General features: G+C 55.9%; 2 protein-coding genes across 5 annotated transcripts; both read right to left on the bottom strand.

Annotated features, from left to right (window-relative positions):
- Positions 1–1,293: 1,293 nt before the first annotated feature.
- Positions 1,294–8,724, bottom strand: SLC27A5 (solute carrier family 27 member 5). The gene is made up of 10 exons (XM_019711582.2): positions 7,544–8,724; positions 6,984–7,193; positions 6,460–6,618; positions 4,764–4,888; positions 3,837–4,031; positions 3,664–3,754; positions 2,679–2,877; positions 2,334–2,431; positions 2,024–2,154; positions 1,294–1,940 (listed from the first exon to the last, which is right to left on the bottom strand). Exons 1-10 carry the CDS (start codon positions 8,229–8,231, stop codon positions 1,764–1,766), a joined length of 2,073 nt encoding a protein of 690 aa, XP_019567141.2. The 5' UTR covers positions 8,232–8,724; the 3' UTR covers positions 1,294–1,763.
- A 973-nt stretch (positions 8,725–9,697) lies between these two features.
- On the bottom strand, positions 9,698–15,448 carry ZBTB45 (zinc finger and BTB domain containing 45). 4 transcript variants are annotated; one of them, XM_074315543.1, is made up of 3 exons: positions 15,313–15,448; positions 12,064–13,318; positions 9,698–10,553 (listed from the first exon to the last, which is right to left on the bottom strand). In XM_074315543.1, the coding sequence occupies exons 2-3, from the start codon at positions 13,316–13,318 to the stop codon at positions 10,297–10,299; spliced, it is 1,512 nt and encodes a 503-aa protein (XP_074171644.1). In that variant the 5' UTR covers positions 15,313–15,448; the 3' UTR covers positions 9,698–10,296. The 4 variants fall into 4 exon arrangements, with proteins under 4 accessions (XP_074171644.1, XP_019567171.2, XP_074171643.1 ...); XM_019711612.2 differs by having other exon boundaries at positions 15,264–15,419; XM_074315542.1 differs by lacking the exon at positions 15,313–15,448 and adding an exon at positions 15,102–15,310.
- Positions 15,449–17,463: the final 2,015 nt, after the last annotated feature.

The following is a 17,463-nucleotide window of genomic DNA, read 5'->3' on the forward strand; positions in this document are numbered from 1 at the left end:
CTGCACCTGCTCCCCTGCTCCCCAGGACTTGCCTCCGGGGTTTTGCAAGTGTACTTTACTGGGACTGCTCCTCTCCCAGTTACTTCCTGTTCACCCTTCATGCCTCAGTCCAATGCCTCAGTCCAATGCCTGCAGGCTCCTGTCACATCACCCATCGGACTTTTCCCCACATCCTCCGGAGCACATGCATGTCCGCTGGCCCAGGCCCATCAGAGGCCCAAATAGACCAACAGATGGAGTCAGTGCCCTCCTCTCTCCACCCTGGAGTGGTTGTAAGGTTGCTGGCTCCTCCCACACCCTTTGCCTTGCCCACAGGACTACTCCTTGAGGCTAGCTGAGGTCTTGGTTGGGAGACCAACGGGGGCCCTGAAGTAAGGTTTTTGGAGAGCCACTGGGCCCTGCATGCCTCACTTGTTTCTCTATCCATACATGTCACGTCCAGCGCAACATGGGCAGTGAGGGTGCGAGAAGGGGTGGCTTTGGGTTAAGTTTTTAAGAAAGAAACATACAGAGACTTAATGCAGTTAAATCTCAGAAGGCCAGGGGTCTCACAGTTCTGAAAGACTGGAGCCCAGATTTGAGCCAACTGGAGGTTTTTATTGATAAGTATACAAGGGAGCAGCAGTGTTTTTGGCACGGTCTGTGAGACTCAATTATCACGTTATAGAAACAACCCAAACCAATTATGTTGATCTTCAAACAGCTGAAGCAGAAAGTCCTTGAGGTGAAGTATGCAACTCTTTTAAGGGACATATATTATATGTTGAAATTGTTTCACAGAGCTGAGCAGAGAAAGTTTAATCTTAATCACTCTCAAGACTTTTCTCCCAATTAGGTGAGAAGGGAAAGCCAGAGTCAGCAGTCGCTTTTCTCAGGCAGGGGGAAGGGGAGACAAGGCCCCTTCCCAAATCTTTCTAAGGCAGCTCATGGGGGGGAGGGGGTCTCCATGGGGTTCCGCCTGGCTTGAGTTGTCCCCCTGGTGGGGGATCTTACTTGTCTTTGGCCACAAACCCTCTTTTGGAGACTAAATAGAGAGAAATATATAGTCCCAGAGATGCACAGTCTCACAGACTTGTCTTTCCTTAAGGAAAGACACGGGGGGACAGTCTGCTAGGCTGCTGTGTGACAACACATACAGACATCTGTGTACATGTGAGTTTATTCTCGCTGATGCGGGGTCCAGTGTCAACCCTCTCTGTGCAGCTAGGATTCGGGATGACCCATGAAGGTCCATGGTGGAGAAGACACTTCAAGCAAGCGTGGTGGTGTTAAAAACAAAAAGGCCTTACAAAGTGAGAGGAAACAAGCATTTATTTGAAATTTTAAAAGAAAGAATAGACACTCAGGAAGAAGCCAAATTTGCATTCCAAGTAGGACACAGAGACAAGAGGTATTTATGGGAAGGGGAGGGAAACAATTAGATTAACAGAAGGAAGTCATTGGTGCAGATTAACACAGTGATGTTAATTCTAAAGAATGTTTTTAATTTTCAGTCTGGTAGTCATCAGTCCAGTAATCATAATATGTGCTTTCTTCTTATCTTTGAAAACAGTTTTGGGACACAAGTTTCCTTTAGTCTCAGTCCAAAGGTTCTTTTGCCCTGTTTTAACATCCAAAGGTATGAGGCATAAGACATGCAAGGCAGTTCCTCTGGGATGGCAGCTCCTGCTCCATTTTAAAGTGGCTCCATTTATTATTTATTTTTTGACAGAGGCCAGCATTGGGCCCTGCCCCTTCAGATGTCCTGTTGACTGGCCAAATGGTCAGAGTTTCCAGGTACCCTCACACACAGCCTTGTACGTGTCAGGCGTCAGGGGCCGGAAGGTCTGGGCTTGGCTGTCCAGCACGAACAGGGAGTCGGCAATGACGCCCACGTTGAAGCCCTCACGCACCAACTGGGACTTCACCAGTTTGAACGTGCTGGTGATCTCCATGGTGTCCTGCAGGGGCAGTGGCTGTAAACTCACTGTGACTACCACCGCCAAGACTTCCCACCTACCGACTACAGCCACCCTGAGCTCACCTGGATACGGATGAAATGGGGAACAGCATAGGCAGGGAGCCAAGTACAGACGTGCTGGTACAGTCTCTGCCCATCGAAGGTCTGGCCGGGTGCCAGGTGAACAGCCGCCATGCCCACCTTTCCCTCACACCCTGGGAAGCACGCCAGTCACTCTTGGCTGACCCACCTCACAGAGCCCACTGCTGATCCTCTCCCCCTCCCAGTTCTGCTCACTGATTGTGTCCCAGCAGCTCCCCAACCTGTAAAATCGTGGTAACACACCTCCACCCACAAAGCTGTTGGAGGTTAAAATGAGGTGACCCCTTCGCACCTGGCACAGACACACCATACACATTCACCTCCTGCAGGAAGTCCACCAGCGACAACACGCCCTCCACCTCCCGCGTGGACACGTTCTCACCCTTCCATCTGCGGGGTGGAGCTCGTGCGTGTGAACACGCCCTTGGTAAAGTGGAGGCCCCGCCTCTTGCCCACCAAGCCCCGCCTCCCAGGGAATCTGATAACCCTCTCTGCCCAACTCCACCCCCTTCATGATCGAGAACCCCGCCCCCTCTGGCACCCGGAAGTCCCGCCTCTTCAGCCAGCCTCCCTCCAGGATCAGGAAGCCCCAGTGGCCCCGGCTCCCAGTCCTGCCCCGGGAAACCCCTCCCCGGACCGGAAGGTGTCCCCGAGGCGGTCGCAGAAGTAGAGGAATCCTTCACGGTCCATGGAAAGCAGGTCCCCTGAGTTGTAGTAAACGTCGCCGTGGCGCCGTACGTCCCGCACCAATTTCCGTTCCGACAGTTCTCGGGGCCCGTGGTAGCCCACAAAAGGGTGGCGGCCTAGCACCTGAGCCAATAGGAGCCCGGGCTCCCCTGTGGACCAGAGTAGGATTTGGGACATTTACTATGTACAAGAACCTCAGGAGCCCAGCAGCCCCCGGCCAGAGGTTTCCGACAGCGATGGACTCCATCACCCAGGACCCTGCCAGAGAAGAGACAGAGACCCAGAGATACAGACGGCGAGATCCGGAAATGGGAGAGACAGAGACTCAGAGACACAGGGAAATAGAAAATGAGAGACAGGAGAGAAAAGGTGGCATGGGAAGCCCACTTAAAAAACAGGAAACTGAGAACTAAATGTATTGACCAATTACTTTCCTCACCAATGCCTCTTCCATTCTGTTCCTTCCATTTACATTCCAAATTTTTCTTACAGTCTTTAGTTGAATTACTGAATTGTGAATGTCCCTGAGAACTAAGCTCTGTCCAAAAGGGATGGAGAGGGACAGAGACAAATGGTGGGAAGAAAGAGATGTGTCTAGGACCTTGCGAGGCCCCAGAAGAGAAGACCCTAGGTAGAAGGCAAGAGATTGATGCCTGGGAGGATGGGGCTTCCACAGAAAGCTCGAGATAACTCAAATGGACACCCAAAACCCAGGCGAGCAAGAGATTGAGGCGCGGAGCTGGGCAGAGTTCAGAAGCTGAGAGGCAGAACGTCCCAGACAGTGGTCAGACAGGCTGGGGACTAAGGGTCCAGGTGAGAACTGCCGACACCACCACTGGGCACTGACCTCAAGGCTTTGGGTAGCTTGTTCCAGCCAAGGAGGAGACAGGGTCCCCATCTTTCCCACACCCAGGGAAGGCTCCCCAACCCCCTACCTGGCCCCACAGGCACACAGAAGCCTTGTTTGTCCCTCACAGGCTCTACGCCTTCCGTGTCGAACTGTACAAGCTCGAAGGGGGACAGCATCTGAGTGGAGGGTGGGGAGGTGTCAGCAAAGGTCTTGTGGGCTCAGCCTCAATCAGGACCACTGTCACACCAACCCACTCACTCGAAGAAAGCAGCTTGTCTTGCCCACTGCCCCACAGCGCCCTGGATAGTTGACAAAGCCGATGTTGCCTTCTGTGGAGCCGTAGACTTCCAAGATCCGAATGGGGCCAAAGCGCTGCTGGAAGGTTTCCCACACATCTGCCCGGAGTCCATTGCCCATTGCCAGGCGGACTGTATGTGTCTGGTCCTCTTGCCGCTGCAGGGACATGCCAACGCAGGTGACAAGGAGGTGACCTCGGGTGTGCCCAGATACCATTTCTGCGGAGAGCTATCTTGGGTCCTCACCTGGGAGGTGATGGAGGGCCATAAACCTAGGGGAAATACCTGGGGTTCTTACTTGAGAGTAGTTACCTGGAACCTGTACCTGGAGATTATCTGCAGAGGTTGCTTGGGGATGGAGGAGTTACCTGGGGGCTTTACCTGGAGGTAACCTGGGGAGTAACGTGAAGCTTCATCTTGGGGAGTTACTTAGGGGCCTTACTTGTGGGTAGTTACCTGGAGACTCCCTGAGGGCTTACCTTGAGGCTTTATCTGGAGGGATATCTGGGCACCTTGCTTGGAAACAAGTTACCTGAGCTCCATACCTCATTGCTCTGGAAGGATAAGGCTGGTTCACGTCTAATGAGTTTGCCCTGAGTCACACCCTGTTCTAAGCAATTTAGATATGTTTAATTCTCATAGTACCCCTTGAGGTATTATCCTGTTTTCCAAATGAGGACTCTGAAGCAGTGCAAGGAAGTGCAGCTGATCACCAAAGGATCCATGATTAGAAACCTTGTGTGGGACTCATTAAAGTGGCTCTTGCCTGGGGAGTTTTACCTGAGTGACATTGCTTGAATCCTGTACCTAAATCTACCTGAGACCTTTACCTGGGATGACAGCTGGGGTTTCATACCTAAAGTATGGAGCCCTAATATTAGCCCCTCACCTGGGGAGTGTTACACAGGTACCGCAGGACCTCGCCCACATACTGGATCACAGTCACACTATGCTGCCGACAGTCATCCCAGAAGCAGGAGGCAGAGAACTTAGGGGCCAGGACACAGGTTGCTCCTGGGAGGCAAGAGAGGAAAAGGTTTCAGGTCATGCTTCCAAGCCACTGTGAGAAACTGCATTGATCCCTTGACTGTGGCCCCCTGAAGCACAGGATGGTATCAGACTCCTGTTAGACTCATCTCTGCGTCCCTGGCTAAGCCAGGACGGCCTCTATGAGAAAAGCATAGGCGGGCCTGTGTTCACATCCTGGATGTGTGGAAAGCTCGGTGCCTGGTACAAAGTGAGTGCTGCTAAATAGGGCTATAAATATTAATCATTCTTGATTACAAATGTTTTATGAATGTTTAGCTGAGCAGATGGATGGGTGGGTGGGTGGATGGAAAGGTGAGTGGATGGATGGATGAAGAGGTAGGTGGTAGATGAATGGGTGTTTTGGTGGATGGATGGATGGATGGATGGACACATTGATTAATTAATTTTAGGTGCCACAACATTCACTCCAGGAAAGCGACCCCTCCTTTTCTGATCCTCTTCTCTACAGCTGGCTCTGTGGAAGGCACTCTCCCTAACTCAACTTTTATCCTCAACAAAACCCTACAAGCAAAATATCATCTCTGCACCCAAAGGGACAGTTGCGCATATGTTTGATGAGTAGCAAGTGTGTGTCTTCTTTGAGGCTGGATTTTTGACAGGGAGGTAAATACAGTGCCCTTTCTGTGAAAATGGGTGCTGGGTCCTTGGATAGCTTGATTTGCAACCCCTGATGAAACACCCGATTCAGGAAAGGTCTTCAAGAGGTAGTAAAACCAGAAGGAAGGTTGATGGGGAGTTTTCCAATTAAAGCTCCCCAATTCATCTTAGTCTCTTGAAGGAAAAGTAACAGTTATGAGCTGCCTCCAGTGTGACAAAGTAGGAAGCACAATGCACCCCAGCAAGGTTCTTGCCCAGAATGACTGAATGACTCTAACAACATCTCTAGAGGGAATTTCCAGTCTAACAGGAAACACAGGAAAGAGCAAAGACCAAACCATGACGAGATTAACTGTAAAGACAACGAGGTAACTAGGGACATTTGAGCATGAAGTGGGCATCAGGCAATATGTTAATTGTTAAGGCTGGGTAAGGACATGTGAGACTTCATCCAACTATGTGCTCTACCTTTGTGTATATTTGAAATTGTCCACAATAAAACAAAAAATATTTTAATAAAATATGAGAGTAAAAAAGACAAGCAGGAGTGAGGAGGTGATAAAAGAAATAAGTACAGCAAAATGCTGATGGTGGCTGAAGCTGGGTGGTGGGTACATGAGGATTCATGTGGAAACATTTAGAATTTTTATGTTTCAAAATTTTTGTGATAAAAATTTGAAGGGAAAAAAACAGACTATATAGAGATCCCAATGTGGATTCCTAGTAGGGGGTTCAGGGAGACAGCACAATGGCATGGACTATCTGGGTGTCCCAGGCTCTGCCCAGGATCTCTTGGGGCCCTCTGCTGCATGTCCCTTTTTAAAGGTAAGAATCCAGGGTGTTGGGTAAGGTGTGGGTTCTTGTCACCCTGACAGCCCCACCCTGACTTCCAGTCTGGCAGTCCCATGGATTAGAGGGGTCTTCAGGGAAGGGCTTACCGAGCTCCAGGCAACCAAGGACCCCAAGGACAAGCCCCATCACATGGTACAGAGGCAAGACCGTGTAGACCACGTCATCAGCTGTGACCCCGCTCAGGGACAGCATCCTGCACATTTGTAGAACCCGCTCATGCGTGAGAATGGCTGGTTTCGGTAGCCCTAGGGGATGAAGGAATGGGAAGGGTAGGGTGGTTAGGACAGCACAAGAGGGACCAGCACCCAGGGGTGGGTCTCCATGGTCAGGTCTGCAGGGCCACAGGTATGGGAATTTGTGGGTGGGTTCAAGGAACTCAAGTTGGGTTTGGGGTTCAGAGGCTGAATTCTAAAAGCTGTTTGCTGGGAAGAGGCAGGGTCCTGGCGCTGACCACTCAAATCACACTGGGAGTCAGAGTTCAGGCCAGATGTCTCAATCAAAGCACATGGTAGGTTTCAGAGGTCAAGTTAGAGGCATGGGTCAGTGTGGCTTGGGATCAGGTCAGCATGAGAGTTCAGAGGTCAGGACTAGGGTTGCTGGGTGCCCTCACCGGTGGTCCCTGAGGTGTAGATGAACAGGGCAGGGCTCCGCGGTGTGATCCCAGCACGCAGGTCTGCCGGCACAGGGTCCGGGGGTGCATCCTGCAGGGCAGCCCCCAGAGCCCCCACCCCCGGTGTTGGGGAGGAGAGACTGAGGTAGAAGCAACGGATGTTCTCTTCCTGCAGTCTGGGAAGGACCTCCTCCAGGTTTTCCCGGAGGTCTGCAGGGATGGATCAGAGGAAAAACTGAGGCAAGGCCCACCCAAAACCCAGAGATGGAGAACAGGAGCCCACAGCCGGCCACAAAGGAAGCAGCCAGCAGAGCAAAGCTTCGGTGTTCTTCTGTAAAGAACCCCATGGTTAGTATTTTTTGGCAGAAAGGATTGAAATAGCCACGGTGAATAAAAAAACAAAACTGTGGTGTCCTCAGAATTACTTTGTAGAGGCTAAGTACTACTGCCTGTGGGGGTGGGTGGGGAAGAAGGCGCTTCTTGCCCAGGACCCTATGAGCAGCAGGCCTCCACGTCCGTCCCCGCCCCTTTCTTCCTCCACTGGCCTCTGGGGTCCTCACCTGCGTCCACCACCAGCACCCGAGCCCCAGAGCTCAGTACCGAGTGCACCAGGGGCGCCCCTCGGCTGTGCGGATTGATCCACGCCACGGGGCAGCCCAACTTGGCCAGCCCCAGCCACAGGCCAAGGGCGGGAACGACCTGGGAGGCCAGCACCAGGAGGGCAGCGGGCTCCCTGGCACCCCGGTCCGTTGGACTGCCCAGCTCCGCCTTCAGGGCCCACGCCGCACGGCAGGCCCTGGCGTCCAGCTCCCGGTAGGTGACCGAGCGGCCCCCCGGTCCTGTCCACACCAAGGGTGTGTGACCCGGCTGCGCCCGCGCGCGCCGCTCAAAGGCATCCACGAAGGTGTCGGGCGGCATGCGGCTCAAGCGCGTCCTGATATCCAGGCCCGCGTGGAGGATCCCAACGATGAAAGCCACGTCTGCCGGCAGCCAGCGCAGCCCCGGTGGTGGCCTCACTGGCAGCAGAGCCAACGTGAGGGCCGCGGCCGCCAGACTGAGCCAGTGGGGCATCCAAGGTCTGAGCCAGGGCCGCGCCAGCGCGGCCAGGCCCAGCAGCGCACAGCAGGCGGGGTCCCCCAGGAGCCAGCGCAGTGCCAGGGCCACAGCGGCCGGCCACGTATGCTGCCCCAAGCCGCGCAGCAACAACAGCAGCAGCAGCAAAACGGCCAGTCTCGACCAGACGCCCATGCTCCGTCTTCAGAGGAGTTCCTCGGAATGCTCTCCTCCGCGGGCTGCCAGCCTCAACCTCTGGCCCGCTCGGGAAGCCCATCAGCCCCGCCCCGTGCTGTGGCCCAGGCGCTGTTGACAGCGGGCTCCTTGCCCCAGACTCCGCCCCCAGCCCTCTGTATTTGTTCAAATACAGTTCACATTCAATATTATATTATTTTCAGGTATACAGCACAGTGGTTAGACATTTATATAACTAAGTCATCATCCCCATAAGTCTAGTGCCCACCTGGCACCACATTACAATTTTATATTCCCTATGATTATTTACATCCCTGTGACTATTTTGTGCCAATCCTTATTTCTTAATCCCTTCCCTTTTCACCCAGCACCCTAACCCTGCCTCCAGCCCTTCTGAACCATGTTTGTTCAGCTCTGCCCATGTGGTCACCTGCTGTGGACCAGACACTTGGAAAACAAGCCCAAGCACACAGAATCAGCAGAGCAAAGCGAGTGGGCTTCAAGCACTGCTTGCTGCTCTTCACAGCTCACCTGGAGGTTCTCCTGTGACACCCACTTAAGCTGCACTTAAGATGGTGCTTGGCCAGACTGAGCCTCTAGCCAGGTATACAGCAGCTGCTCAGTAAATGCTGAAAGGGATAAATGCAATGCCAGCCCTCCCACCCATGTGCTGCACTGACAGCCATACCCCTGGCATAGGAGGGGACTGTGCTTAGGGTTCAGGAGGCTGAACTCTGCCTGGAACGTGGGAGGTGCAGTCAACACATGGTGGGATGCCCCCTCACCTCTGAGAGGCAGTCACAGGGTGGAGCTCAGAGATGTGCTGCCATTGGACCAGGAGTCAACAGGTCTTCTGGGGAACCTCCCTCCAAGCTACACCCGCCCCGAGCTGCCCCAAATCCTAAAGGCAGGGCACCCAGGTCAGCTGTCACACCAGCACTGGAGGCGGGAGGTACAGCCTTGCTCTGGGCTGGCAGTTTAAGTGACACGGGGTTGCGTGACACCAGCTCACCACCACAGATTGCCCTCAACAGCAGCCCAAGGGTGTAGCTGCCACTCCCCACCACCCTAACCTGCCCAGCACTCAAGCTTGTCCCCCTGAGCAGGCATCCAGGGGCTAAGGTCTTCTCATGGCAGTCTGGCCCCAAAGACCCCCTGGGTCCTCCAAAAGGAAGTTCAAAGGGTTTGGAGGATCTGGGGGCAGAGGCCTCAACATTTTCAACTTGGACTGCAGCAAATGTGACTGGGGTGGGGTCCCACATGTGGCCTCCCTCCCTGAGACCCACCTCGTATGGAGTTGGCCTGTACCCCACCCCACAGGACCAAGGGCTCTAGGACGCAAGCACTGATCACATGTGCACCCCATTGAGGCATGAGATGACCAAGCCCAAGTGGGGAAGCAGGGGTGTGGCCCAGGGAAGGGGGCGCTGAGCCCTGATGCCCACAGCCAGTCTGTGAGTGAGAAATTCACGGTTTTGGCCCCATGGGCCACAGTCCTTTATTACAAAGTGGGTATCCCAAGGTCTGGCCCCAGTCCATGATGGGTCCATCAGAGCCCTCTTAAGTGCCAGATGAGGGAGGGGTAGCTTGGGGTGGGGCACCCAGCCTGACACTGGGTTAGAGAAACAGGCCTAGACCCCACCCCACTCATGAGAGGTGGGGTGCGAGACAGTTGGAGCCACGAATCCTGGGCCCTGCCCCAATTCTGAGCGTCCAGTTCAGACTAGAGATGATCCAGTTCTCAGGTGGTTAGGTCTCTCTGACCAGCCCCAGCCCCAGCCTGCCACTACCTGGAGGGTCCGAATGTAGGAGTTAGGCAGGTTGGGCTCCTGGTTGATGGTGAAGAGGGTGGGAGCAGGGGGAGGGTCTGCACTCAGAGGAAAGCCTGGTCTGGTGGTGGGAATATGGTCATGGTGCCCATGGTGTGACCAGGCTCAGCACGGATATTACTAGTCCTGCAGTGGGTCTGACTTAGCTCCACAGGATATACAGACCCCGCCGTGGGTATGGCCAACTGCGGAGTATGGTCAAACCCACGATGAGCGTGGCGAGACTCCGGCCTGGATCAGGGCGCAGGGTGGGAGGCCAGGTGGCGCTCCAGCAGTGCGCGGTGCGAGAAGACCTTGCCGCAGGCAGGGCAGGGCGCGCGCTCTGGCCGGTGCGTGCGCATGTGCACGTTGAGCGAGCTCTTCTGCGTGAAACGCTTGGCACAGACAGCGCACTGGAAGGCACGCACTCCCGTGTGTGTGACCATATGCTTGAGCAGGTAGTCGCGCAGCGAGAAAGATCGCCAGCACACGGCGCACTGGTGGGGCTTCTCCCCTGCGGGCGACATGGGGGGCCGCGCACGCAGGGTCAGCTGGGAAGGAACCCCAAATGCCTTTGCCCTGCATCCCCTCCCCGACCAACCATCAACCCGGAATCCCCCACCCAGCAGGGACACCTCCTCCACTCTGGGACCACCCCATCACTCCCGCACCTTACTACCCAACAAGGGCCCTCACACATGGCCTGGTGTGTCCCCTCACCTCCGCCCAGCTGTAACATCCCCCTCCAGACCCTTATCATTATACCAGGACAGTGCTGTCAGTGTCCCCCACCTGCAACAGGTAACCTCCCTGCAGGGAACCTCGCCAGTGTGGGACATCATTGCGCACTGGAACTGACCACTCAGGTCTCCCGACGTCGAGGGATCTTCCCTCACCCGTTCCTCCCATGCCCATAAAGCATTCTGAACTCTGATCTCTGGCCATTCTAGGGACAGTCTGGCAAGGCTTAGCAACCTTACACTGGGAGAGAGCCGGGTACACCCGTCCCCTTTCTTCTGGGAGCCCCTGCTGCCCAGAACCCCTGCCTGCTGGTGGGTATAATGTCCCTCAGGTGTTAGAGCAGGCTACCCCACCTCACCCTGGATCAGAGAAACGGAGGCCTGCTGTGTTGGCCTCTAGAGTCAGCCAGTATTAACAAAAAGCCTTTCTGAGCAGCAAGCGGCTGCAGGGAAGTGTCTGGGAAGGGGTTCTCCCAGACCACCTGGGCCTGGCACCTAAAATCCCAAATTCCTGGCCCAGCAGTCCTCCCCACTCTATTCCCACTGGCCTTCCAGCCACATCTTTGCTTTTCTTAACAGCCAGCTAGGCCTTTGGAATTCCACACCTCAGTACCCAGGGAGCACCCTAGCATCCGCCCTTCAACATACCCACAACATGCCAGCTACTACCTTGGCCCCTCACTCCACAATCCCCAGGGCTCTACTTCTCCCCCAGCGACTGAGGAGCTGCCTCCTGGACACACAGAGGTCCAAGGGGCCCTCTCTGCGGCCATGGGGAGCCCCATCTCTCTTTTCCAGCCCTGATCAGGCCACCTCTCTGCTGGCTTTCCACACTTTCCCAAGGCCGGCAAACCCACCCTCCCATGCATCCAGTCTCAATCACTGGACCTGCTGACAGCCGACTAGACCCGGGAGGGTCCTTTAATCACTGCTCCCGAAACTGGCCATGTTCCCTCCCTCCAACCCATCTCAAGCTCTGTCATGGTGACTAAAGGCTCCACTGCCAGCTTTCCAAAGGCCCTGGGCAGGTTACTTGCTCCACAACCCAGCCTTAGGATCCCTGCACCAGCCCCTCTGGCATGCTCACCCCAATAAATTGAGGTAGGGGACCAGCAGGAGAGCCTGCTGCTGCCCACAGGCATTGTACTTGGGGCTCAAATTCCGGGTTCCCCTGGGGACATGAAAGAGCAACAGAAGTGCATCACTGCCCCCACCCAGCACCCAATCCTGCCTCAGGTGTGAATCTCAATGACCCAGGGGCTCCGAGACCCCACCACGGCTCACCGGAGTGGATGAACATGTGCTTTGTGTAGTTTTTCCGCGAGCTGAACGTCTTGCGGCAGTGACTGCATTCATAGGCGGGTGGCTCAGCACCCGAGGCACGTGCAGGTGTGGCAGCAGGAGCAGAGGGTGGGTCGGGAGCCTCTCCCAGAGGCACACTGGAGGCCCCATCAGGCTGAAGCGCAGTGTAGAAGGCAGGCGGGGGTGCAGCGGCTAGCCCAGAGGGTGCGGAAGGGGGTTGAGCCGATGGCCCTGAAGCGCCCAGATGGAAGGGGAAAAGCGTGACAGGCGACCCGGGGGTCTTCACACCAGGCGGTTGGGATCCGGACAGAATGCAGTCTGTGGAACAGCTTTCGATGACTGTACCGTCTTCCTCTTGCCACGGGGATACGTAGCTATCGGGGAACACGTCCTCTGCACCCGAAGGCCCCCGAAGGAAGTCCCTCCCGGCGCCACCATAGTCAGAAAGGACTGCAGACGCAGGCGGCTCCTCTCGCATGCTGTCAGCCGCGGTGGTGAGGAAGCTGGCGGCGCAGTCAGGGAAGGATGGGGGTGCCTGGCCCTCACCCCTGACGCCGCCTTCGCCTTCCTCACCGTCGGTCTCATCATCGGTCTCGTCGTCGTCGTCACCACCGCCGTCTTCTGGGGCCATGGGTAGGGCGAGGTCGGTGTCCGACCCCTCTGTTTTGGCGGGCGCCGAAGGCGCAGGCAGCTGCAGGCGTGCGGGCTGGCGCTGCTTGCGGCTATGTGCCGCACCAGGATGGCTCAGGGGGCGCGCGGCCAACAAGTGGCGCAAGCGGTGGCGCAGTTGCGCGGGTGCAAGTGAGGCCGGAATGGGAGTGGGCAGGGGTGGGGGCACGGGGGTGGCAAGGGCGGGGGCGCGGGCGCGGGCGATGATCTGTGTGCACTCGTCTATGACGGTCTGGATGCGCAGCACCGACGCTGCCGTGAGCACCTGCAGCGCTTCGCCTTGTGCCACCACGAGCGAGCCGCTGTAAAGGAACTCAACCAGCTGGCGTACGGTTTGCGCAGGCACCACCGGCGGCACGCGGATCTCGGAATGGCCAAGCAGCAATTTATCCTGGAAGAAGGGCGAGCCAGCGGCCAACACGCAGCGGTGTGCACGCAGCGAAGCCTCACGGATACGCACGGTCACGTCACAGAAGTGCCCACCCAGCCGCTGCCCGTTGAGGGTCTCAAGCAGTGAACGTGAGAAGTTCTGCAGGTGGATGTGGTGCACCGCCTCTGCCGCTGCCATCTACACCAGACGAGGGAGGGGGGGTCAGCCAGGGACCCCCCCTCTGCGCTAGCGTTCCCAGTCCCTTAAGCCTTTTTTGCAGGACAGGGCCCCAGGGCAAACCTCAGCCCTCCCCAAGGGACTTGCGCAGTCCTCTGCCCAGCACACAGGTCAGAACAGGACTTTCTCTATTCCAGGACTTACGCATTTCCCTCCACCTCTGCAGCCCCCAGTGAGGGAGGGTTAGGAATATCAAAGGTCTACTTGCTCCCAGTCTTGCTTACTGCCCAGGGGAGGGTCCAGGGATCACTCCCCCTACTTAGGCCGTCACCCACCCTTCTACCAACTCCAAAATCTACAAAGGCCATCCCCACAGGCCCCTCTCAGGGGGCAGCCCTGTAGAGAAGAGACCAGCACCCAGAACTGGCTGACTCCCCAACACGATGGCTGCAATTCCCTCTACTCCTGGTCTTTTGTTCTGCCTGTCACACTGTCCAACCTTAGAACATCCAAGGCCCTATGCAGACCCAGGTCTGCTGCCTCAAACAGGTTATGTTAAACAGTGTACACCGAGATCTTCACGGGTGGGGTGACATGACCTGCCTCTTGGACTAAGCAATCAGAAGTCTGCATAGTCACAAAGGGTTGAGAGATTAGCCTGGCAGGCGCTCCACAGGAGGAAAACACAGCCTGGTGCTTCTTGGAATACGGAGGGGCCAGTGGGAGCATAGGGCATGTGTAGGGGGGTCACAGAGAAGGGGCTTCTGTGGACTGGGCAGGGGTGTGTTGATTGGGTTGGTGCAGTGGAGCAGCAACAGCCTCAGATCAGCATGTCTGAGCAATCCGGATACTTGTCCAAATGTGACAAGAGGAGGGGTTACCACCACCCCCTGGGGACTCTGAAACCCAGCCTATTTCCCCTCTATCGAACAGCGGTGAGATACCTGGTTTATCCCACATCCTGGCCATACACATCTCCAGTGTAGGGGGAGGAGAGTCAGGAGACCAGACAAACCCTGGGACCCGCCCACACGTCACCAGGCCTCACTCAGGCAGGGTCATACAGTCCCAGGGTGAGACCTCTCTTAACCCTCAGCGTCTAATGGGGTCTCAGACTCACCCCATCCGGCTCTTTATACCCAAACCGCCTTTACTGTGACCAGACCCCTTCGTTTCTTGTATGCCCCACATCTGACCGCTCAGACTACTTCGCACACCTCCACTGCCCGGGTAATGCGGGTCTAGACTGATGGCAGTAACCGCCTCGCGCGTTCTCTTACCTCCGGGTCTCTAACCCACGCGACAGCCAGAGGGAGCCTGTTAACACCTAACGCATCTGGACCCTCTGCTCACAGCCCTCCGTGGGAAGAATTCTTGGCGATTCCTCAAACAAGCCTAGTCTTTGCACGTGCCGTTGCCTCTGCTACAACACTTAAAGTCTTTATTCACCCAGCATCCAAAGGACTTCAAATCAGTGCCCGGACGATGAGGCAGAAACCAGTGCATCGGCCCGCAGGGCCTAAGCCCTTCCTTTTCCGATCCACTACTGCGCTACTCTCCGACTCCTCGGTCCAGATGCAGCAGGGCCTTCCTGGCGCCTCAGAACAAAGGTCCACCTGGAGACGCGGCTCCAGGCCCACCTTCCCGGGTACGCGGCGCATTCTCGCCGCCACGCCTTTGCCCACGCCATACACTTCGCTCACAGCACCCTCTCCCTCACTCTGCGCCACTGCGCGCGCCCTACCCTGAGACCACAGCACCCCTCTGATCCGTCCTGGCTGCATCCGCTGCAGCCCCGACCAACCTAGATTTCCAGCGTCCGCGACCTTGCCGGCGCCGTGCCCCCATACTGCAGCGCCCCCTCACGTCCGCAGCGTGCGCTCCACCCCTAGCGCCGGCACCCCTCCCAGGCACGCCCCAGCCTCCCTGCCGGTCTTGCGGCAGGGGGATGCCCGCTCGACCCCACCTCCGGCTCCTCCTCAGGCACCAGGCTGCCGTGGCCGCCTCCAGCTTACCACCGCCAAGGCCGCACTTCCGGGCCTCGACAATAGCAGAACTGAAGCCCGCAGCCGCTGCGGCACTGGGAAGCACTAGGTGGGAGCACGTTTCCGGCGTTTCTATGGAGATCAGCTGCCGCCGTCAGTCAGCACTTCCGGCTCTCGTCAGAGTTGGAACCAAAGTCGCAGAGGCGGGGACGGAGCGGCGAAGAGGAATCTCTGGGCCACAGCGTGCTTCTGGCGTCGCCGTAGAGACGGGGCGGAGGCGGGGCCTGAGCTGTCAATCCGCGGGCCACGCCCCCGTGCGCCGCGGCCGGCTGAAGCTGATGCCCAGTAATGAACGATGGGAAAGCAGTCTGCGGTCTAAGTTCGCGATCGGCTTAAACCCCACTGCGACCTCGGAAGGCGGCTTTCTCCCCATAACACGGGTAGAAGGAGTAGGGTTCGCGAGTGGGATGGGGGAGCAGACGCAACCCTGGCCTTGGTGGCCACCTTCTGCCCTGCCTGAGCTGGGATCCTAGGTAGAAGGTGGAGACAGCCTGACTGGATGCCCCCCTACCCCACCTCCCCAACCAGGCCCACTCTCCCCAGGGTGAATAATGACAAATAAATGAAGTGATATCGAACTGAAAGCCTTCTGCACACCACTATGGGCCGGAACTCAGAAAAGAAAGGGAGTGGTGGTGGGGGGGTGAAATGGCTGGTACCTCTGCCAGGAGAGTGGTGAGCAGCCAGACTCCAAAGACTGGAAGTCGCAAGGGACAGAATCTGTCGGAACAGCTGTCCAGACAGGGAACAGCATAGTCTGAAGAGACCTTGAGATAGGGCTGGCTGTCCAGGACATGCATGAACCATGCCCACTAGATGGTGAGGCTGGAGTGGTGGGCTGGCCTGGCTTGCTCTACTCATGGGGGCTGAAGGGAAGCAGCAGGGCCTGGACCTCACGGTCGGAAGATGCCCCCGGGACCTTAGTGGACCCCATGCCTTATGCAACAGGTGTGGAGTCCAGTGGGAGGGAGGGGGCTGACTTTTCAGCCTTTAGTATTGGGACAAGGTCAGAGTGCCTGTCTCCACCTCTGGCAGCTGCTGGGCATGTATTGGAAATGTGTTGAAGGTCAAGGAGGGCAGGGGATATACCAGGCAGGGAATCACCATCCCCACTGGCAGCCCATCCTGTGGGCCACGATCTGAGAAACCTTATGAAAATCCAAGTGTAATGGCCTCATTGTCCTTGTTCAGAATGTGGGCCACTCACAATGGCCTGCCTCGTCTACTGGGTCTGCTCCATCTAACCTCAAAGATGCCTCTTGATTCCTCTCCTCCCCAATTCCTATTACTGATCATTCCTCTCTGGCTTCACAGGCCACTTTGCTGTTCCCACTTCAAGGACTGCCCTTGTAGTTTCCTATGTCTATCGCACGCTTTCACACAGCTAGCTGCCACCACCTTCCCCAGGGAAACTCCTTGACTTCAAGCCCATGGCCATCTTCTATCACAGCACCTATGAGAACAGGGTTTCATCTGTGTCCATCACCTTGACAGTTGCTGCCCCTACAACTTACACAGGTGCCAACAGCTGCTTCACCATACCCTGGATCTGATTCCATTGCATTCAGGGGCATTGTAAGTGTGGACGGAAAAGGGGCCACATATTAAACCTGATAAGCTCAGGAGACTGAAAGATGGCGTGAGCATAAAAAAAAAATTTTAATAACTAAGTGGGCCATGGCGGGAAGTCACAGCTATAGCCAAGAGCTTCCTTTATAAAGTTAATCTGTGTCTTTAAGTGGGCCTGTTTATTGTCTTTTTGCACCTAAGATGACATCCTTGGAATGTCAGTAATCCTTTTTCCGGACCAGAGCTGGAAACTGCAAAATCCCTCATTATTATGCTTGTTTCCTGATTACCATCTCTATGTGCTGTAAAAATGAGCTATTAACTATCCTGCACCCCACCTATGTGAAAGAAGTACTTGTCTCTCCAATTTACTTTTATCCAATCCCAGAGATTCCCCCCACCCTTTACTTTTTCCCACTCCTTTAATCTACCGCCAATGGATTTCATGTAACCCTCCTCCTTTGATTCTATGTATAAAATGAGCTGCAAACTGCCATTTCGTGGAGCATTTTCTCAGTCTGTTGAGACTTTGCTTCCCGGCAATTGTCATCA

This window comes from Rhinolophus sinicus, linkage group LG11, assembly GCF_036562045.2.
Source record: "Rhinolophus sinicus isolate RSC01 linkage group LG11, ASM3656204v1, whole genome shotgun sequence".
NCBI lineage: Eukaryota > Metazoa > Chordata > Mammalia > Chiroptera > Rhinolophidae > Rhinolophus > Rhinolophus sinicus.